Raw genomic sequence first — 24,075 nt, 5'->3', positions numbered from 1 at the left:
TCTGAAGTGGGGAAAAATTTTAAAACTCTCTCTCTCTCTTTTTTTTTTTTTTTTTAATTTTTTTGTTCTTTTTATGGTCAGACTTTGGCATATGTAAGTTCCCAGGCTAGAGGTTGAATCCACACTGCAGATGAGGCCTACATCACAGCTTGCGGCAATGTTGGATCCTTAACCAACTGAGCGAGGGCCAGGGATCAAACCTACATCCTCACAGAGACAATGTTGGATCCTTAATACGCTGAGCCACAATGCGAACTCCCAAACCCTGTCATTAGTCACAGCCCTTTTTTCATAATAATTATAAATGCATCTGAAACATCCCATTGTTTATCTTTGCTTAAAAGTGTTCTATTCAAAAATCTACAAAATACATTAAGCATGTGGAATGGTCCTATGTCTCTCATTACAAATAATTCATCCTTTCCCACATTTTGTCCACTTCTGTGTAAGGCATTACTTGTTAGGCATTTCCTAAAAGCAATATGCTGTGTAATTTCAGAAGCTAAATAGAAGATCTAAAGACATCATAATCACAAATGAAACCATTCACATTCCTAAGGGGGTTTATAATATTCCTTCTAAGGAAAGGAAACCACATGCTAACCACCAGTTACTTGATTTTGTGTGTGTGTGTGCACTCATATTTTTTCAGTCCAGGAGAAAGTTGAATTGTAATACTTTGCTTTTTATATTTTCTTGCAGAAAAAACATGCTTTACGCTGCTATTGTCAGGCCATGCAAGTTTACAAAGGAAAAGGCTGGTCTCTTGCAGAGGATCACATTAACTTCACCATTGGGCGTCAGTCCTATACTCTTAGGCAACTGGACAATGCTGTGTCTGCTTTTAGGCATATTTTAATCAATGAAAGTAAACAATCTGCTGCTCAACAAGGGGCCTTCCTCAGAGAATATCTTTATGTTTACAAGGTGAATATTTATTTTCAGGAGTAGATATTAAAATTATATTTGCAATTTTTAGCAAAAAGCATGTTCTAATAGGAGTCTAAATGATTTTATTGGACTATGTATAATTATCTGTCATCTTAAAGTGTGGCAGGGTAGGCTTTTTTTGGTCCTAGATCTGAGTTGCGTTGCCCTTCCATAGTTCTCATAAAGGAGAATTTTAATATTCCAGTGAACATTTAATTTGTGCCTGTACTTGGAATCTTAAAAAAAAAGATGCCTTGGGCTTTCTGGACTCTTTCTTCAGTATATATTTTTGAATTGTTACTGATTTTATGATGTATTGGGTCATCTCACCGTTCTTTGGGAAAGTACATTCTTCTCTTTTTCCTATGAAAGATGGGGAGGTATGGATCTGTAGACTATTATGATGTAATGCAGAAAAATTAATAGGAAGGAAAAATACTTCACTGAGATAGGAGGTAAATTTGAAACATTGTTTTGTGGAAAAAATGGAAAGCTATGATTTTTTTCTCAGATTTTTTTTCCTCAAGGCCCACGAATAGTGACTATTTTACACATATTGAGTATTTTATCTGTCTTGCAAAATATACTTTTTAATTTGAAGTCACATGGGTTAGAATTTTGCCAGATAGATGCTATAACAAGTCACAGGAAGTAAAATACAGTTTGGAGGTTTAACATCCAGAGAGAGCTAACTAGTTGAGCAACTTTACAGAGAGTCTCTTGGACCAGAATAAATGATACCTAGAGTTCTTTCCAGTTATAAAACTTTATGGCTCTCACATATGAAGTAAAACTAGTAATTCTTAATATTCTTGCTTGTATATTAAAAAAAATGAGGACGTGCATTTGAAGATAATGGAGTTTTCTCAAAAATTCTTTTTTCTTTCATATTTCTCTTAGAATGTAAGTCAGTTATCACCAGATGGTCCTTTACCACAGCTTCCTTTACCATATATTAACAGTTCAGCCACACGGGTTTTCTTTGGCCATGACAGACGACCAGCAGATGGTTAGTAAAGTTTTATTTGGCTTTGTTACCAAGTGACTATTTTTTTAAACTTTTTCATCTTTCTCCGTTTAAAAAATAATGTTTAGTTGTTAAAGAATATTTGAAAATAAATAACTATACTATATATCATCCTGACACCTGAACTTCAGTGTTTTTCCTTTCAGCCTTAAAAACTAAAACAATAACAAAATTGCTGTTATTATAAAATGGCTTTTCTTATATATAAAGAATGTTTATGTAGAGTGTTCATGTTATTACATAATCTTGGTAAACACTTTCAATAGTTGTAAGATACTCCATTCAGTGCATATAAAGTATTTTAACATTTGCTTATTATATAGTTAGACTGTTTCCCTCTTTTTGCTTATATAAAATCAAGTTGTAATGGGCATCTTTGTGGATAAAACTCATATTAACTTTTTATTATGGAAAACTTCAAATGTAAACAGAAGAAGAGAATAGTTGCCAATATTCTGCTGTTCTTGTTATAAGACTTTTTAGAATTATCTTCCTTAGCATCGAGTCTTAGAATAGCAGTACTGCATATTAAAGCTCTTGATGCATGTTAAACTTTGTAATTTTAAGCATTCTTAATTGGAGCTTAATATATGCCTCCTTGGGATCTAATGTAGTATTATATTAAAAATATTAGGATGCTTGTAGCAGCATTGTTTTTAATAGCAGAAAAAAAAAAGCAGGGAATGAATTCATACATTTTGGTATATTCATACAATGGTTTCATGCTGGTAGGACATGAGTGAACAAGTTCTACATGTTTCAGTGTGGATAATTACCCACAACATAAAGTTGAGTAAAAAATGTTGCAGAATGATGAATCAGATTAATTCCATTTATATAGATTTCAGACATAAAATGTATACACTCATATTTGGAAAGAAAAAGTGGATGTGCATTCACAGCTACATTTCAACTTTGGAATAGCTCTGGGAAGAAGTAGTGCCAGGGAGGAGATAAAGGAGAGATAGGATTGGGGAGGATGACGTAGAGGACATCTACTCTCTCTGTAACACTTTGGTAAAAATATTTGGGATCATACACAAAGTTGACATTTGTTAAATTTTCTTATACTAGTGTTTATTAAATTATTCTCCATGCTTTCTCTGTATATTTGAAGTATTCCATATAAAATTGTGGAAGATTAGGAAAATGTATTCTTTCAGAGCCAAGAGGGAAAGAACATTGATATTATAAGGTCCAATCTTATAATATCAAGATTATATTGATATATATAATCAAGGCTAGAAATAATAAGAGGATGTGTTTCTCTCAGATAATTGGAAATAGGCAAGAACATGTATATGTATTTATTTGGATACCATAGGTTTTTATTTGAAATATATTTCATCTGAAGGCAGGTGTTAATAAATATGTTTTTAATAGTGACACTTTTTTTTTGAAGGTGAAAAGCAAGCAGCTACTCATGTAAGTCTTGATCAAGAATATGACTCTGAATCCTCACAACAGTGGCGAGAACTTGAGGAACAAGTTGTGGCTGTGGTTAACAGAGGAGTAATTCCATCCAATTTCCACCCCACACAATACTGTTTGAATAGTTATTCAGATAACTCAAGATTTCCGCTTGCAGTTGTAGAAGGTGATATACTTTAATTATTATGCATGGTTTTTTTGTTTATTTTGCTTACAGTGTATTCAAGATAATTTTTTGCATGCCAGGTATGACTGGAAGCTGGGAACTGAAAGTAAATTGATTACTCATAGTTTAGTGAGCTGCATTTATAAGACCAAGCAATGAGGGCTTTAATACAGGAATATGCAGTGTGCTTTTTGGAGTATAGAAGAGAGAATAGCATTTTTTTTTTTTTTTTTTTTTTTTTTTTGTCTTTTTGCTATTTCTTTGGGCCACTCCCTAGGCATATGGAGGTTCCCAGACTAGGGGTCGAATCAGAGCTGTAGCCACCAGCCTACGCCAGAGCCACAGCAACGCAGGATCCGAGCCGCTTCTGTGACCTACACCACAGCTCACGGCAACGCCGGATCATTAACCCACTGAGCAAGGGCAGGGACCGAACCCGCAACCTCATGGTTCCTAGTCAGATTCGTTAACCACTGCGCCACGACGGGAACTCCAGAATAGCATTCTTTAGTACAAAGAAATTGGGGAAGTTGTCTAGAGAAGGTGATCTAAAAACTGGATCCTGAATAAATGGACATGTACAAGGTGATAAAAGATAGTCTGTGCAGAACTGCAGAACTATGAAAGCAAGGTGGTTCGGAGAATTGAAGCCTACTGTGATGTGTGGTGTTTAATTATTAACTTAGGTCTTTCTTTTATAGAACCAATAACAGTGGAAGTGGCTTTTAGAAACCCTTTGAAGGTTCCACTTTTGTTGACTGATTTGTCATTGCTCTGGAAGTTTCAGCCCAAAGGTGTCAGTGGAGAGGATAATGAAGAAGTTAAAGAACTAGTAAGTTGTTAAAAGGTATTTGTAATAAGCATGTTTCAGTAATAGAATAATACCACTTCAGCTGCTTCTGTTCAGTGAGCTGAACTTAGTCTTTTTTATGCTTATTTTCCCTAGTTTCAAAAAGTATGATATATGCTAATTGTTGAAAATTGAGATTACAGAAGAATATAAGGAATAGAAGTAAAACTGTCTTCTCAGTATTTATTTCTTCCAGTTTTATTGAGAAATCACTGACATACAGCATTGTGTAAGTTTATATGGCATAATGATTTGATCTACATACCTCACAAAATGGTTATCATAGTTTTGGTGAGAATCTATCATCTCATAGATACAAGATTAAAGGAATAGAAAAAATATTTTTCCTGTGATGAGCACTCTTAGGATTTTCTCTCAGTAACTTTCATGTAACATACAGCAGAATCATATTTATTATGCTGTGCATTACATCTGTAGTACTTATTTATCTTTTAACTGAAAATTTTTACCTTTTGACTGCTTTCATCCAGTTCCCCCTTCCTCCCACCCCTCTGCCTCTGATAATCACTCGTTCCATATTTTTTTCTATGAGTTTTGTTCATTTGTTTTTTTGTTTTGTTTTTGAAGTATAATTGACCTAAAACACTGTGTGAGTTCCTGACGTACAACGTAGTGATTTGCTATTTCTGTACATTTCAAGAATGATCACTGCGAAGAAGTCTAGCTGTCATTTATCAACATACAAAGATGTTACATAGTTATTGACTATATTACCCACATTGTACATCTTGTGACTCATTTACTTTGCAGCTGGAAGTTTGTACCTTTTAATCTCCCTCACCTGTTTCTTTCTTCCTCCATCTTCCTCCCCTCTGGCAGCCACCTGTTTGTTCTCTGTATCTGTTAACTATTAATGTTTTTTTATGTTTGTGCATTTGTTTCTTAGGTTCCATTCTTCTCAGTATTTAGAAATAGTTAACACTTACTTTATGTCTTTCTAATCATTTCCATTTGTATGTTTTCCCCTCATGTATGGAATTCTCTTATATTATGTATGTTGTTTTTTCCATTCTGTGTTAATTTATATGCACATTTTGATATTAAAGTACATTAATATTTTATTTTTGCGTAATATTCCGTTACATGAATGATCTGTAGGCTGTAGTCTTATCTCTCCATTGGTAGTTGTTTTGGAAGTTTTCATTTGTTTACTATCGTAATTCAGTGGTGAAAATTTGAGTACATAGTTTTTATCCTGATTACTTCTGTAGGAGAAATTCCTAGGCATGAAATTAGAACATTTTAGGGAATGAATATTTTAATACTCTTGATTTCCTAAAAATCATACCAACAAGCTTTGCACTAGCATCATATGGGGTAGGTAACTCATCTTTGCAAGATTAAGTATTCTTTTTTTTTTTAATTTTTTCTTTTTAGAGCCTCACCCATGGCATATGAAGGTTCCCAGGCTAGGGGTCGGTCGAATCACAGCTGTAGCAGCTAGCCTAGGCCTCAGCCACAGCAATGTGGATCCGAGCTGCGTCTGCAGCCTCCATCACAGCATGGGCAATGCTGTATCCTTAACCCACTGAGCAAAGCCAGGGATCAAATCCACGTCCTCATGAATACTAGTCGGGTTCGTTAACCACTGAGCCATGGTGGGAACTCCAAGTATTCTTATTTATAAAAAAAAAAAATTTTGATTTTATAGGTTGAAAAATGCCATCTTACTATTTTATTTTCCATCTCATTGATTTCTAGTAAAGTCGAAGTTCTTATATTTATATTTCTTCTGTCAATAGTCTGTGTATATATTTATCTTTTTCTCTTCTTATTCATGCCTTTAATAAGTGCTCTGTATATTAAAGATAGTTATTTTTGAAACAGGAGTTTTTGTTATCAAGCTGAATGTAACCAGAAATAACTTGAACAAATACAGTTTTTTTTTTTACTTGTTTATTCATCAGTATCTATTAATGTAACTTTAACTTCTTTATATTACCTTGCTATATGCTTTAATAATGTAGTAAAAATTATTTTTAAAGTGGGAAATATCCCAACATTTTGGTACTGATTTATGAAGGGAGAACTTGAAAAGAGATGTCTGTTACACAAACTTTAAACTATTTCTCTACAGAGTTCCCGTCATGGCGCAGTGGTTAACGAATCCTACTAGGAACCATGAGGTTGTGGGTTCGATCCCTGCCATTGCTCAGTGGGTTAACGATCCGGCATTGCCATGAGCTGTGGTGTAGGCCGAAGATGCGGCTCGGATCCCAAGTTGCTGTGGCTCTGGCATAGGCCAGCAGCTACAGCTCCGATTCAACCCCGAGCCTGGGAACCTCCATATGCCGCGGGAGCGGCCCAAGAAATAGCAAAAAAAAAATATATATATATATATATAAATAAAGAAACTATTTCTCTTGAAGCACTTTATTTTTTTTGAAAGATTGCCTTATTAAGTTTTAAGTCTTACTGCTCAAATTCATTGGAAACATTTTGATTATTTATACTCATTGGGAATACTTTTGAAAGGTTGAGGTTTCTCAGGCTCTATCTGACTTGAATTTTAGCAATCTCAGTAATTTTTCTAATGTTTTCTGGATACCTGGAATGCAAATTAGAAAAGGGTATGAATTGTTCACTCTTGGAAAAGCTTTTTTAAAAGATCTATTAATTTTTTAAAGTGTATTAGTCTGTAAAAGATACCAGGTTTTAAAGGAGGTTTATGAAGGTTAAGTGAAAATTTTCATAGCATATAACGAAGTTGCACTTTTTTCTATGAATTTCAAACTCTTTGGGTTTCTTCATGAGTTTCTACTGGTGATGGACTAAGATGCTGAACTGGAATTTAGAGAAACGCAATTTTTATTTTTTGTGTCAAATAACTAATTTCACGGTTGAAGTTCCTCTTAAACGGAATTTATGTGGATCAGGTTTACCTAAGTGTGAGCCAATTAGTTCTGCTTTGTTAAATGACCAGAGACCACAGTCTCTTACATCATTGATTTGAAAGAGACAGGACTTTTTTGCTGTCCCACTGCCCTTATTGTCCACCAGTCTTATGTATCCAGCTTAAGTGGTCATTACTTTTTCTATGTATGATTAGCCAATTTGGAAAAAGAGCTGAATAGAATAAAAGATAAAAAAAATTGCTCTTATTGAAAGATTAAGTTAAATGGCCATTTTGGCCATTTTTGACAATGAGCAAGTGAACTTTATTGAAGTTTTATTATCTGGATGGCTGCGATTTTGAGTAGATCATTTATCCTCTGAAGTTGAGCTGTACTGAATGAAATGAAAATAAAATATATCAAGTGCCTATTACTGCATAACTTTACTCCAGGTGTGACACAAAGTGCTTTGCATGTTGCTTAGCATATAGTAAAAACCTAATAAATGATAACTATAATTATTGTTCTTAAGTAATGATATATAGAAATGTTCATACACTGGTACTTTATTCATTAGAATGTATATTTTACAAAATAATTTACTTTTCAGGTAAAAGGTGAATCTGAAATGATTGGAACTGAAGTTATTACAGAATTCTTAATTAATAGTGAAGAATCTAAAGTGGTAATTACTTTATATTTTTCTGTCACACCTTTCTAAAAGTAAGATGAAACATTTTAAAAATCAATTTATTCAGTTTGTTTTATCATCCAATTTTCTTAAAAACTAAAATTTAGAAGATTAGGTAACTGTAATTGCATAAGAGGAAATTAGTTGGGAAAGTAGGTTTGCAGTACTCTTTGGTTTACTAATTTCCTAAAAAAGCCTGTGAAAAGTTTTTGCTTTCTTCTTGGGATCAGTGTGGTAATTTCATATGATACTTGGTTGACCAGAATATTTTGATTTTTATTAACAAAAATAATATATTTATTTAGGCCTGTAATTGTTGAATTTAGAAAATTCCTTTTGAAGAAAATACTTCTCAAAAGAGAAATAAGTTGATAATTTAAAAGTTTGGGTCATTAGTTTATATTTCTGCAACATTACAGATTGTAGGTATTGTGTTATTTAAGATATTATGCAAAGGATTAATAAGAGTGGCTTAAATATCTCCACAGGCGAGACTAAAGCTCTTTCCCCATCACATAGGGGAGCTGCATATTCTGGGAGTTGTTTATAATCTTGGCACAATTCAGGGCTCCGTGACAGTGGATGGCATTGGTGCTCTTCCTGGATGTCACACAGGTAAAGCTATAGCATTGCTAAACAATTAGAAACATTTAATAATTAAATCTCCATTGAGTAAAACGAATGAAAATAAAGTATTTAAAAATAGGTTTAATATACTTTTAATAAGGCCTTTAATCAGATGAAAGAATGAATAATATGAATTATTTTTAGCTCCTGCCAGTGCTTCAGAAATAAACAACTTTATTCCCTTCTAATGTATTTTCTTTTGGTAATTCTTAGGTTCTACATATATGTTTTTCTTTTTTTTAATTTAACCAAATTTAGTAAATTCCAACTAATATATTCTAACCATTCATCAATCTCAAGATGTCTACTGCCAATACAAAAACTGTCTCAGTATATTCAATATTTTGAATATTGTCTATTTATAAAAACGTAGAGCAAATAAAGACCAGTGTTTTCACATCATTGAGTGTGAAACACCTTAAATTTTGGCATCTATTTTGCGAAGAGAATAGGATTGAGCTTTAGTGTTAACCTGATATTCTTGGTTCCCCAAATGATATGATTTATGTTTTTGAGAAGTACAAGTACCAGATATATGTTTAACATGGTTTACCTTTTTTTTCCCCTTTAAATTCAGGGAACTTTTCTAGAACTAGCATTATCTTGTAATTGTTATATGTGGTTATTTGAGTTTAACTTGACAAGATGTTAGGGAGAGAGTTTACTATATAATCGCTCATTTCCATCTCTTCATTTTAGTAGCTAAGTCCTTATTTTTAAAAAAACAAATTGATAGGCATTGGCAGATTCAAATTTAGCATTTATAAAAGCTGATTATTAATATTGGAAAATCTTTAGGGAACACTTGGAAAATTTGTTGGGTTTTTTTTTTTTTTTTCCTTTTTAGGGCCACACCTGCAGCATATGGAAGTTCCCAGGCTAGGGGTCAAATCTGAGCTGTGGCCCTACGCCATAGCCACAGCCACAGTAATCTCAGATCCAAGCTGTGTCTGTGACCTACACCACAGCTCATGGCAACTCCAGATCCTTAACCCACTGAACAAGGCCATGGATTGAACCCACGTCCTTGTGGATACCAGTCGGGTTTATTGCTGCTGAACCACCATGGGAACGCCATGTTGGTCCTTTAACCTTCAGTTATTTCTACTTGCCTGTGTATCTAGGATAATTTCAATAAAACATTTTTAAAATAGTATACAGAAGTAGAATGAATCCATAAGAATTCAAAAATTATAAAGAAAAAATTGACATTAAAATTGAGTATGGTATTCTGCATTTTATTTATTTATTTATTTTGTCTTTTGTGTTTTTTTTAGGGCCAAACCCTCGGCATACGGAGGTTCCCGGTCTGATCGGAACTACAACTGCTGGCCTATACCACAGCCACAGCAACGCTAGATACTTAACCCACTGAGCAAGGCCAGGGATCGAACCTGCCTGCAACCTCATGGTTCCTAGTCAGAGTCGTTTCCGCTGTACCACAATGGGAACTCTGGTATTCTGCATTTTAATACTGTGTGTGTAAATCTTGGTTCATTGACGAGCACTGGACAAGTTTCTTTTATATATATCTTGCTAATTTTTGAATATTTTAAGTACATTAACTGAGTATTGAGAATTTTTTGCAACTCTTTTCTTATCCTACTTGTACCTACCTAGGATGTTCGTCTAGGTAAAAGTTATGGTTGTCAATAAAATATAGGTAATTGCTTCATTTAGCGTCCATATATAGGTATGACATAATAATTTATGTACTTTATGACATTAGTGGCAGGAGAACCTGAGTTAATTATTAAAACAAATTACGTCTTATAAGCAGAATTTTTATGAAGTTTTAGTGTAGTTCATTATTATGTAAAATGCTAATAAGCATCTGGATGAATTGAAGTATGTCTGATCTGGGACTGTCACGGTGCCTTCAGCACACTAACGGGATACTTATTCCTGCAAGAAGTGTAGTGTGGAGTTCCCATCGTGGCGCAGCAGAAACAAATCTGACTAGGAACCGTGAGGTTGCAGGTTCGATCCCTGGCCTCGCTCAGTGGGTTAAGGATCTGGTGTTGCCGTGAGCTGTGGTGTAGGTCGCAGGCGTAGCTGAGATCTGGCATTGCTGTGGCTGTGGTGTAGGCTGGCAGCTATAGCTCTGATTAGACCCCTAGCCTGAGAAGCTCCATATGTCACCGGTGCGGCCCTGAAAAGCGAAAAAAAGCAAAAAAAAAAAAAAAAGAAATGTAGTTGTATACCCTAGGTTTTTTCACACCTGCATGTACTGCTTAGAAACCTTTGGAAAAAGGCATGAATATTAAATGAGTTTTAAGTTTGAGATTAAAAATCTTTAATTTTCTTTGTGCAATCTATTGAGAAGATGCAGTTATTTGTAATCCAGAAATAATTCAAATTAGTGTGTGTGTATATATAAAGTTTATATATATATATATGAATATGAGTAAAAGTGAAAAGTTGACCTATTCAACATTGTAGAATATTTTTTCCTCTGAAAATAGGTCTTTTCTTAGTCTGAATCAAATTATAGGTCCCACCAAAGCTATTCTCTCAGATCTTTTTGGTTTATCATCTCATTATGGTTAAATACCAGTTTCAAAAAACTTCCTATTTAGTGATGTGTAGTCCTACTGCAAGGTAAGTAAATCCTTATGAAATGAGAACTTAAGCAGTATACAATAGAGGTGATTAAACATGAAAATAAAATATGCTAAATTATTTGATTAACCATGTTAATCAGTAATTGTCTAAAATTTTTCTACAAATAATCTGAAACCTATAGAATGCATATATTCAAGCTAAATTGATATCAGTTAACATACCAAATTATTTTAGGGCATCAATTGTTTTTTATTTCAGGAAAACATTCCTTGAGTATGTCAGTCCGAGGGAGACAGGATTTAGAAATTCAAGGTCCTCGACTTAACAACACAAAAGAAGAGAAAACATCTATTAAATATGGTCCTGATCGACGTTTAGATCCCATAATCACTGAGGAAATGCCACTATTGGAGGTATTTCACTTTTTAAAATTTCATGGACTTAATAATTGATCTATAAGGTGAGATGATACTTTGGTAAATTAATTTTAGACTTTGAGATAATTGATATGTTGAACCAAACTTTTAAATTATTGTTAAGCTAGTGTTAAATAGATACAATTCACAAAGATAAGGTTATCATGCAAATTGGCATTTAGTCACAGACAAGTTATAAGATATAATCCTCAAAATATTTCTGGAAGTTGGGAGAACACTTCTGAAAGAACACTTTGGTTGTTATTAAAACCAATGATTCTTTTTCAGTAATATGTAAAAATAATATAAGAAATAATTCTTGTAAAAATTTAAGCAATATGAAAAATTTAGCAGTATAGATAAGCATATGAATAAAAGCAATATTCCCTTCACTTTCTTTGTATCCCACCCTGTCCTACTTCTCATGCCATATGTATTCAATGTCTTTTAGTTGCAAAAGGTAGAAACTGATGCTAGGTAGCATATGCCCCAAAATAGAAAATAATGTTATTTAGTTTGAAGGACTTTGGAATATCTCATGGAAACTGAGGTATCATAGAACATCTTGTCCCAAAAAAGAATAAGGACTTAGCAGCTCTGGGGAATTTGGCAGCAAATGTTTGTAAAGCCTTTAGAAAGCATTGCCTTTAGTATGATCTTAGTTTAACAACTTCTGGTCTCTATGGGAGTTCCTGTCATGGCTCAGTGGTTAACGAATCCGACTAGGAACCATGAGGTTGGGGGTTCCATCCCTGGCCTTGCTCAGTGGGTTAAGGATCTGGCGTTGCCGTGAGCTGTGGTGTAGGTTGCAGAAGTGGCTCGGATCCCTCGTTGCTGTGGCTCTGGTGTAGGCCGGCAGCTACAGCTCTAATTCGACCCCTAGCCTGGGAACCTCCATATGCCGAGGGAGCGGGTCTAGGAAAGGCAAAAAAAAAAGAAGACAAAAAACAAACAAACAAACAAACAAAAAAACAACTTCTGGTCTTTATGCTGCATCACTACAAATTTCTAGTTTTTAAGAGAGAGATCTGACCTACCCTGAATTAGATATCTATCTGAGGCCAATATCAAGGCCTTGTAGTTTAAGTGTGAACCCTGGAAGGATGTTTTTCCTCCTCCATACTCAAATTTCCCGAGTAGGCACCTTCAGAAAGTGACAATGAGAGCAAATTGATGTTTCTCCTTTCAGACCTTTTATTATACACTTGTCTTTTTAGTATTAATTCTGCACATTTTAGCCAGTGACTTGCTTTTTGTCCTTAACAATATAACTTGGTCTTTGTTTTCATTCAGTACAAATTCTTTAACAGCTACATATGGTATTCCTTTATTTAGATATGTTGTAATGTATTTTAATCACTTAGGTATGATAGGTGTGGTTCTAGTTTCTTATCATTACTAATAGTTTTGCAGTAAAAATCATTATGTATATATTTTGTCCATGTTCTAGTTTAGACTTTTAGAAATGGAATTATTGGGTCAATTTTGCAATATGCTACGAAATTATCCTAAGTAGGGCTGTAGTAATTGGGCACTTTTCTTCAGAATTAAAGTGCCCATTATTTCACATCTATGACATACTGGATATTATCAGTTTGTTTTTTTAACTTTTGTAAATCAGGCTGGTGAAAAATGGCATTTCTCTGATAACTGATAAGATTGGTCAACCTTGGTATTTTTTTTGTCCATATGATTTTTTCTTTCATATATCCAAATGATTCCTTTTAGTTGGGTGTATTTCCTTTTTCTCATTGGGTGATTTTTATGTGTACTAATCATATACATGTAGTGGTGGAGTAGGGAACATTCTCATGAAAACGGTGATGTGTGTGTTTGTTGAGAGAAAGGTATTGTTGAGAAAGGTACTGCCTGGGTTCTGCCCAGACTTTATACTTGCTTAATTATGTTGTGTTTAAGGAGTTGTGTAGGGCAAATAAAAGACTTAAATTGACTTCAGTGCTAGTTTATGGTTGATAAATATTTGTACGTATTTTAATTCAAATTGGTATCGTTCACCATTTTAAGGTTTTTAACTTGCATGAAATCATGTCTGATAGTCTTCTACTTGGTTTCTTCTAGGTTTTGTATTACAGAGACTTACATAGTCAAAACTTTTATATTTCGTTTTTTAATGTCTTTTTTTAAATACAAATGAAAATACTCTTCTGATTGTTGAAGGGTACAGGTCAAACTTTGCTTCTAGTCCTAATTACCATTAATATTGGCAACTCATGATGGCTCTTTCTAATATACTGATAGGCTAAAAGTATCCATACCTGTTAAATTTCTGCATGATGCCTATTCTCCTGGACATTTTCTTTTCTCTTTTGGTGTCAGTACTATACTCTTGCTTTATCATCTTTTTTTTTTTTTTTAATCTAGCAAGCCAAGGCCTTACAATTTTTAATTTTTTTTCTTATACTTACACCACTTTTGACCAGGTTTGTCAGGTTCCCACATAAAGGCATTGGAATTTTATTAGGATTGCATTGCCATAGGTAGGATTTTTGAGGCAGAAGATGAATTGGTATCCAATGTTATTTTAGGGCTATTCAATACCATTGTAGTTTTTTGGGGGATGGGGGGAGGGGGCTGCACCCGTGGCATATGGAAATTCCCAGGCTTAAGGGTTGAATCAGAGCTGCAGCAGCTGGCCTATGCCCCAGCCACATCAATGCCAGATCCAAGCTGCGTCTGTGATATACAACACAGCTCATGGCAATGCCGGATCCTTAACCCACTGAGCAGGGCCAGGGATTGAACCTACATCCACATGGATACCAGTTGAGTTTGTTACCACAGAGCTACAACGGGAACTCTGATACCACTTTAATTTAGAAGTCATTAACTAATAAACATTTTAAATGGGAATTTGTTAGAGCTTACTTGCAAAAGGGGAGATTCTGATCTCTGGTTAAAGTTGCAAGATAAATCAGTAGAGAATACCAAAATACTCATTTTTGTAGGTTCTACTAGCTTATGATTTTTATTTTACTATGTCAGTTAAATGTTTTCAGTTATTAAGATTGTTAAATGTACCGGTGGTTTTTAAGTGCCATGCTTCTCAGGCACATATTGTTAATGGATAGAGTTCAGCATTTTGGCCTCTGTCTAAGCCCAGCTCTAATTAACTGATCTTGGAAAGTTTGTTCACTTATATAATGAAGTAAGTTGAACCAGATGGTGGTTTTTATTTAGAGTTTGTAATTCTTTTTTAAAAATTTAACTTTACATTGGAGTATAGTTATTTACAATGTTGTGTTCGTTTCCGGTGTATAGCAGAGTGGTTCAGTTATATGTATACATATCCCTTCTTTTTTCAGATCCTTTTCCCATGTAGGTTATTATGTGCTGTACAGTAGCTCCTTGTTGATTATCTATTTTTATTAGTTTAAGTATAGTTAATTTATAATGTGCCAATATCTGCCGTATAGCAAAGTGACTCAGTCCTACATATATATGTACACATTCTTTTTTAATGTTATTTTCCGTCATGGTTTATGCCAGGAGACTGGATATAATTCCCTGTGTTACACAGTAGGACCTTGTTATCTATCCATTCTAAATGTAATAGTTCGAGACTACTAACCCTAACATCCCAGTCCATCCCACTCTCTCCCCTCTCCCCCTTGGCAAGTCACAAGTCTGTTCTCTATGTCTGTGAGTCTGTTTCTGTTTTGTAGATAGGTTCTTTTGTGCCGTATTTTAGATGCCACATGTAAATGATATCATATGGTATTTGTCCTTCTCTTTCTGACTTCAGTTAGTATGATAATCTCTGGTTGTCTGTGTTGCTGCTAATAGCATTATTTCATTCTTTTTTATTGCTGATTATTTTATATGTAGTAGTGTGTATATGTTAATCCCAAACTCCCAGTGCATCCCCTCCCTCTGCCCCTTTCCCTTTTGGTAACCATAAGTTTGTTTTGAAGTCTGTGAGTCTGTTTCTGTTTTGTAAATAAGTTCATTTCTATCTTTTTTTTTTTTTTAAATTCGACATAGAAATGATATCATATCATATTTGTCTTTTTCTGTCTGCCTTACTGCACTCAGCATGATAATCTCTAAGTCCATCCATGTTGCCACAGATGGCATTATTTCATTCTTTTTTAAATATTCCATTGTATATATTTACCACATCTTCTTTATCTTCCCTCTTTTGATGGACATTTAGGTTGTTTCCATGTCTTGGCTGTTGTAAATAGTGCTGTAGTGAACTTTGGGGTGTATGTATCTTTTTGAATTATGGTTTTCTCTGGATAGATGCTCAGGAGTGGGACTTCTAGGTCATATGGTAGTTTTGTTTTTAGTTTTTCAAGGAACATCCATACTGTTTTCCATAGTGGTTGTACCAATTTATCTTCCCACTAGTAGTATAGGAGAGTGAACCAGATGATACTTGACTTTTAAGTTCTCTTTAACAGTCTTTAAATTTACATTCATCTTGTTTTTGATACTGCTGGTTCTATACTTTGCTTCTTGAATACTATAGTGTTTTATTTTTCAAATTTTATTGTTATAGATGCCATTCTCCCTTAAGAGGATATTTTAAAGCAGAGGACTTCCTATTCTACATAACAACTGTACATTCACTTTTTTTTTCAAAATCACCAAGAAAAAATATTTTGATTTAATTTAACTTAATTATATAATAAGATTTTAACAAGCAAATCTCTTGTATGGCAAAACATACATGAGCAAAGAAAAAAGATAAATGAAAACCTGGAAAATAATCACAAAGAGTTGATATAGTGCAGATTTAGTTAGAGGCCTTTTCTATGAGTTCTTTGTGTTGTTTGGTTTCCTAATATGAGTTTCATTTCATCTTTCATGTATTCAGGCACATCCATAAGTTGACACTTTAAGTTTCGAGTTTTTGTTTCTTCAGTGTGGGAATCTAAAGAAAATCGTCAAGTAGTCTAAGTATAATATATGTCCAGATTTTATCTATTGGTAGTAGCTGGACTTCAAGGTATAGATGGAAGCAGTTTATGCAGTACTTAATTTGTTCCTTAAACACTTTAAATTCTGTACGATATATCTGCATAAAATATTAGCAATGGGAATATTCTATGAATTTTTTTTGATGAACAATAGTAGACATCAATATTAGTAGAAAAAGAAATCCTAATGTCTGCAGATGGATTCTTAACCCACAGGAATTCCTTTTTTTTTTTTTTTTTTTTAAACTTTTTGTTAGGAAAACTTTTTATAAAAAAACAGAAGATCAAGCTCCTTCAGGTTTCCACTGCATAGGCAGTGTGTTGTGTATATGTAGTTTATTCAGCCAGACTTTTGTGATAGACAGGTGTCTAATCACTTGCTGTTACAGCTAAAACCACAGTGACTAACGTTACGCATACCATGCATCATGTATATGCATATCACACATGCATCTTTAGGATAAATTAGAAGTATGATTCCTGGTTCCTGGCCTTATTTTTCATTTAAATTGGAAGCTGTCCAAAACATCAGCTGTTTCAAAGGACATTTAGTAACAATGCGTTTGAAGTAAAGGCTCCATATACTGATTCTCTTTAAAGAGTCAACATTGTATATTTAGTAAAATGTTTATTCTGAAGATAAATTGCATAATGTCCTACAAATGGTGTATCACTGGTCTTTTACTTATTCCATTACTCACCTCATTTTACAAGTGTTGCAGCCTTCTTTATAGTATCCAGGTGTCTGGGTGTGTTTTAGTGTGTGTTTACAGTACTCTATTTCACTTGTTACTCAGGCAGCTGTTTTTGATGTAACAAATCAAAATTCCTCACAAATTTTAGCTTATTTGACTAAGCTCATCAGCACCAGCTAATCAGTACACTGGTAGTGTCTTCAATATAATACTATACTTAGTTTATTTTTTCCTTTTTTTTTTTTTGCCACACCCATGGCATGTGGAAGTTCCCGGGCCAGGGATTTAACCCACACCACAGCAATGACCTGAGCTGTTGCAGTGACAACACTAAATCCTTAACCTGTTGTGCCACGGGAGAACGCCTCCTGTCTTCTTAATCTCTTGAATTAAGAAGTTTCGGGTATCTATGTTAATCCCTTGTTGTCTTACATCCATTTTTAAAGCCTCAGGTTTCTCCCAGTTTTATCTAATTTCTTAAGACTATGGCCATAATAAAGTCCCATTCAAACTTAAATTAAAAGACGCAGATATTTCTGCTGGCCTTTAATAACTCCTTTGGGACAGCCAGCTATAACTTCATTCCTCATACTGTTGCCTTTATATTCCTCCTTTTTTAAATGTTGTCAGTGTATTTCTGACATTTACACTTGTGGGTCTTTTAAATAAAAATGACCTAATTGATGATTTTGTTAGCCCATATTTGTAACTCTTTGGTACAGGTCCGTAATCCCTTATCTGAAATTCTTAAGCCAAGCTGATTTTTTTTTTTTTTTTTTGTCTTTTGTCTTTTGTTGTTGTTGTTGTTGCTATTTCTTGGGCCGCTCCCGTGGCATATGGAGGTTCCCAGGCTAGGGGTCAAATCGGAGCTGTAGCCACCGGCCTACGCCAGAGCCACAGCAACGCGGGATCCGAGCCGCATCTGCAACCTACACCACAGCTCACGGCAACGCTGGATCGTTAACCCACTGAGCAAGGGCAGGGACCGAACCCGCAACCTCATGGTTCCTAGTCGGATTCGTTAACCACTGCGCCACGACGGGAACTCCCCAAGCTGATTTTTAAAGTCAGTTCTTTAAAAACTTTTTTAGAAATTGTGCATGTGTATGTGTGTGTTTACATCTAAAGTGTTATCTGGCTTGTTAGGTTTGTGGCAGCACCTTGTCATCAAGCACATTAATGTGGCTTTGTGAACCATATGAATATCACACTAAATGAGAAAGACTATAAAGAGCCTCCATTAGTCCGGTCAGGTGTTTTTTGAGGGAGTGCTACACCCATAGCATTGGAAGGGTGGGCCAGGGATTGAATCCATGCTGCAGTTGTGACCTGCACATAGCTGTGGCAATGCCAGATCCTTAACAAGCTGCACCACATGGGAAGATAAGGTTTTGCAAGATCAGTTTATGCTTCCACATGGGTTACTGAAAGCCTGAAGATGTTCAGAGCAATTGGGTTTTAAAACTATGGATATGGAATCATGCATTTGTACATTTTTCCCTTTTAAGACATATTGTATGTCTTTTTTCTTTCTTTTTTTTTTTGTCTTTTTGTTTCCTTTCTAGGGCTGCACCTGAGGCATATGGAGGTTCCCAGGTTAGGGGTCTAATTGGAGCTGTAGCCACTGGCCTATGCCAGAGCCACAGCAATGAGGGATCCAAGCTGCGTCTTGGATCTACACCACACCTCATGGTAATGCCAGATCCTTAACCCACTGAGCAAGGCAACCCATTGAATCTGCAACCTCATGGTTCCTAGTCGGATTTGTTAACCACTGAGCCACAACAGGAAGTCCGCGTGTCTTTTCGTTTTAATAATGTATAAATAGATAGTTGATATGTTTTTTAAGTTGAAAATATTAAGGGGTTTTCAACTGTTAATTGTTTAATTCATTTGACCATGTTAAATTACCTGCAGCTTCTCTTGTCTGTAATCTACACAGTTGTGAAAGTTTTGCCGATAGCTCTCTAGATAATGACCTTGTTCCTTCAATTCAGAACTTTGAAATCTGTTGCTGAGTAACACTGGTCTCTCTCATCTTTTTTTAAAAAAGTGAAATTCTTAATTGCCACATAATTGCCACATAACTCAGGGAGATATCAAAGAGAATTAATAAAATACTTGTAAACCTGTAGTAGAGAATTAAAGTGTTATTCGTTAGAGGTTCAGAATTCTTAACAGACAATATAATGGTATTTTTTCCCTCCAATGCAGGTGTTCTTTATACATTTTCCTACAGGGCTCCTCTGTGGGGAAATCCGAAAAGCATATGTAGAATTTGTCAACGTCAGCAAATGTCCTCTTACTGGATTGAGGGTTGTTTCTAAACGTCCAGAGTTCTTTACTTTCGGTGGTAACACGGCTGCTCTAACACCGCTAAGTCCCTCAGCCTCTGAGAACTGTAGTGCTTACAAGACTGTTGTGACAGATCCTACCTCTGTGTGTACAGCACTCACATCATCAGCTTCTTCTGTAGACTTTGGCATTGGCACAGGAAGTCAGCCAGAGGTGATTCCTGTTCCCCTTCCTGACACTGTTCTTCTGCCTGGAGCTTCAGTTCAGCTGCCGATGTGGTTGCGTGGGCCAGATGAAGAAGGTGTCCATGAAATTAACTTTTTGTTTTACTATGAAAGTGTTAAAAAGCAGCCCAAAATACGGTGAGTGTTAAAGAAAAAAAAAAAAACCTTTTAGACTTAACCTCTGTATTTAATATTCATCTATATTCCATTGTTTATTGACGAATTACCCCCTTCCAAATTATGTGTGAAGTTTATATCTGAGATTGTCCCTAATCTAAGTTTTGAGTAGCCAAAAGTGGGGAAAAAATTAAGCTACATTAAATGTTTTTCGTGCTTCTGTCTATAAACTTCATGATTCTTTGACACAGTTAAGTATTGTGGATAAAATTATCACATAATAGTGAAATTCACAAGTAGCATGTATTAACATAGAGTGTTATTTAGCATGAAGTCAACCTGCCTACAGTCATCCTCTTTAAAGAAAATTATTTTATTTTGCTTTTCTTTTTTCCTATTGCCTCCTCTCTTCACTCCCTGTCTTACCTCACAAAATATGTGTATTTGCAGAAGAGATGATTTGGGTGGTGTTGGGGGGATCTCTGAAGAAATCAAACCTAACCAACACAAGCGACAAGCATCTGTCGCCTCTGTATTGCACAGCAGAATAGTTTGTAATAATGCCATTTTCATTTTTACAAAATTAACAAGAAATAACTATGTTGGGAGTTCCTGCTGTGGTGCAGTGGGCTAAGAATCTGCAATGACTAGTAGCAATACTCATATCAGACAAAATAGACTTTAAAATGAAGAATATTTTAAGGGACAAAGAAGGGCATTACATAATGATCAAAGGATCAGTCCAAGAAGATGATATAACAATTTTAAATATCTACGCACCCAACATAGGTTCACTGCAATATATAAGGCAACTGCTAACAACCTTAAAAGGATAAATCGACAATAACACAGTCATAGTGGGGGACTTTAACACCTCACATACAGCAATAGACAGATCAACCAGACAGAAAATCAATAAGGAAACACAGGACCTGAATGATGTATTAAACCAGATGGACTTAATAGATATTTACAGACATTTCATCCAAAAGCAGAAGAATACACATTCTTCTCAAGTGCACATGGAACATTCTCTAAGATCGATTATATCCTGGGCTACAAATCCAACCTTGGTAACTTTAAGAAAATTGAAATCATATCAAGCATCTTTTCCAACCACAATGCTATATGACTAGAAATCAACAACAAGAAAAAAACTGCAAAAAACACAAACATGTGGAGACTCAACAACATGCTACTAAACAACTAATGGAACACTGAAGAAATCAAAGAGGAAATTAAAAAATACCTAGAAGCAAATGACAATGAAGATACGACACTCCAAAACCTATGGGATGCAGCAAAAGCCGTTCTAAGAGGAAAGTTTATAGCAATACAAGCCCACCTCAGGAAATAAGAAAAAGCTCAAATAAACAAGCTAACATTATATCTCAAGCAGCTCGAGAGAGAACAGACAAGACCTAAAGTTAGTAGAAGGAAAGAAATCATAAAGATCAGAGCAGAAATCAATGAAATAGAAATGAAAAAAATGATAGAAAAGGTCAATGAAACGAAAAGCTGGTTCTTTGAAAAGATCAACAAAATTGATAAACCCTTAGCCAGACTTATCAAGCAAAAAAGAGAGAGGACTCAAATCAACAAAATTAGAAATGAAAAAGGAGAAGTAATAACAGACATCACAGAAATACAAAGGATCATAAGAGACTACTATATGCAACTATATGCCAATAAAACGGAAAACCTAGAAGATATGGACAAATTCTTAGAAAAATACAATCTTCCAAGACTAAACCAAGATGAAATAGAAAAGATGAATGGACCAATCACAAGAACTGAAATTGAAACTGTGATTAAAAAACTTCCAACAGGAGTTCCCGTTGTGGCTCAGTGGTTAATGAATCCGACTAGGAACCATGAGGTTGTGGGTTTGATCCCTGGCCTTGCTCAGTGGGTTGAGGATCCGGCATTGCCATGAGCTGTAGTTGTAGCAGCAGCTACAGCTCTGACTCGACCCCTAGCCTGGGAACATCCATATGCCACAGGAGCGGCCCTAGGAAAGGCAGAAAAAAAAAAAAAAAAAAAAAAAAAAAAACTTCCAACAAACACAAGTCCAGGACCAGATGGGTTCACAGGCGAATTCTATCAAACATTTAGAGAAGATCTAACACCAATCCTTCTGAAACTATTTCAAAAAATTGCAGAGGAAGCCACCAATTCTATGAGGCCACCATCACCCTGGTACCAAAACCAAAGATACCACAAAAAAAGAAAACTACAGGCCAGTTTCACTGATGAACATCGATGCAAAAATCCTCAACAAAATACTAGCAAACCGCATCCAACAACACATTAAAAGGATTATACATCATGATCAAGTGGGATTTATCCAAGGGATGCAAGGGTTCTTCAATATCCACAAATCCATCAGTGTGATACACCATATTAACAAACTGAAGAATAAAAACCATATGATCCTCTCAATAGACGTGGAAAAAGCCTTTGACAAAATCCAACACCCATTTCTGATAAAAACCCTTCAGAAAGTGGGCATAACGGGAACCTACCTCAACATGATACAGGCCATATATGACAAACCCAAAGCAAACATCATTCTCAATGGTGAAAAGCTGAAAGAATGCCTGCTGAGATCAGGAACAAGACAAGGATGACTGCTCTCGCCACTACTCTTCAACATAGTTCTGGAAATCCTAGCCACAGCAATCAGAGAAGTAAAAGAAATAAAAGGAATCCAAATTGGAAAGGAAGAAGTAAAACTATCACTATTTGCAGATGACATGATATTATACCTAGAGAATCCTAAAGACTCTACCAGAAAACTGTTAGAGCTCATCCACGAATTTGGCAAAGTTGCAGGATATAAAATCAATACACAGAAATTGACGGCGTTGCTATGCACTAACAATGAAAGAGCAGAAAAAGAAATTAGGGAAGCAGTCCCATTTACCATCACATCCAAAAGAAAAAAATACCTTGGAGTAAACCTACTTAAAAAGACAAAAGACCTGTACTCTGAAAACTATAAGACACTGATGAAAGAAATCAAAGATGACACAAATAGATGGAAAGATATATCATGCTCATGGATTGGAAGAGTTAATATTATCAAAATGACTATACTACCTAAGGCAATCTACAGATTCAATGCAATCCCTGTCAAACTACCAAGGACATTTTTCACAGAACTTGAACAAAACATTTTAAAGTTTGTGTGGAAGCACAAAAGACCCAGAATAGCCAAAGACATCCTAAAAAAGAAAAATGGAGCTGGAAGAATCAGGCTCCTGGACTTCAGACTATACTACAAAGCAACAATCATCAAAACCACCTGGCACTGGCACCAAGACAGAAATAGAGATCAGTGGAAAAGGATAGAAAGCCCAGAATTCAACCCACACACCTACAGCCAACTCATCTATGACAAAGGAGGCAAGAATATACAATGGACAAAAGACAGCCTGTTCAGTAAGTGGTGCTGGGAAAACTGGACAGACACATGGAAAAGAATGAAATGAGAACACTCCCTAACACCATACACAAAAGTAAACTCCAAATGGATTAAAGACCTAGATAGAAGACCAGACACTATAAAACTCTTAGAGGAAAACATAGGCCAAACACTCTCTGACATAAATGACAGCAACATCTTCTCAGATCCACCTCTCAGAGTATTGACAACAAAAACAAAAATAAACAGATGGTACCTAATCAAACTTAAAAGTGTCTGCACAGCAAAGGAAACCCTAAACAACACAAAAAGACAACCCACAGAATGGGAGAAAATCTATGCAAATGAATCAACTGACAAGGGATTAATCTCCAAAATTTATGAACAACTTCTGCAGCTCCATACCAAAAAAACAAACAACCCCATCACAAAATGGGCAGAAGATCTAAACAGACAATTCTCCAAAGAAGACATACAGATGGCCAAAAAACACGTGAAGAGATGTTCAGCATCACTCATGATTAGAGAAATGCACATCAAAACTGCTATGAGGTACCACCTTACACCAGCCAGAATGGCCATCATCCAAAAGTCTACAAATAATAAGTGTGGGAGAGGGTGTGGAGAAAAAGGAACCTTATTACACTGTTGGTGGGATTGTACATTGGTGCAACCACTGTGGAAAACAGTATGGAGATGCCTCAGAAAACTAAATATAGAACTACCATTTGATCCAGCAATCCCACTCCTGGGCATCTATCCAGAGGAAACCATGACTCTCAAAGGCACATGTACTCCAATGTTCACTGCAGCACT

General features: G+C 35.3%; 1 protein-coding gene across 2 annotated transcripts in view; it reads left to right on the top strand.

Moving 5' to 3' along the window:
- Positions 1-24,075, top strand: part of TRAPPC8 (trafficking protein particle complex 8) — a 94,160-nt gene that overhangs the window by 42,388 nt on the left and 27,697 nt on the right. For both annotated transcript variants that reach the window (XM_021096212.1, XM_021096211.1), the window contains exons 13-20: positions 703-927; positions 1,831-1,939; positions 3,360-3,554; positions 4,256-4,386; positions 7,870-7,944; positions 8,439-8,565; positions 11,401-11,555; positions 19,411-19,853. In XM_021096212.1, the coding sequence (XP_020951871.1) occupies positions 703-927; positions 1,831-1,939; positions 3,360-3,554; positions 4,256-4,386; positions 7,870-7,944; positions 8,439-8,565; positions 11,401-11,555; positions 19,411-19,853 (1,460 nt within the window). The remainder of the gene's footprint in view (positions 1-702; positions 928-1,830; positions 1,940-3,359; positions 3,555-4,255; positions 4,387-7,869; positions 7,945-8,438; positions 8,566-11,400; positions 11,556-19,410; positions 19,854-24,075) is intronic.

Source organism: Sus scrofa, chromosome 6 (assembly GCF_000003025.6).
Source record: "Sus scrofa isolate TJ Tabasco breed Duroc chromosome 6, Sscrofa11.1, whole genome shotgun sequence".
NCBI classification, from domain to species: Eukaryota; Metazoa; Chordata; class Mammalia; order Artiodactyla; family Suidae; genus Sus; species Sus scrofa.
Note: the sequence above shows the minus strand (reverse complement) of the source record. Positions and strands in the feature narration are given on the sequence as shown.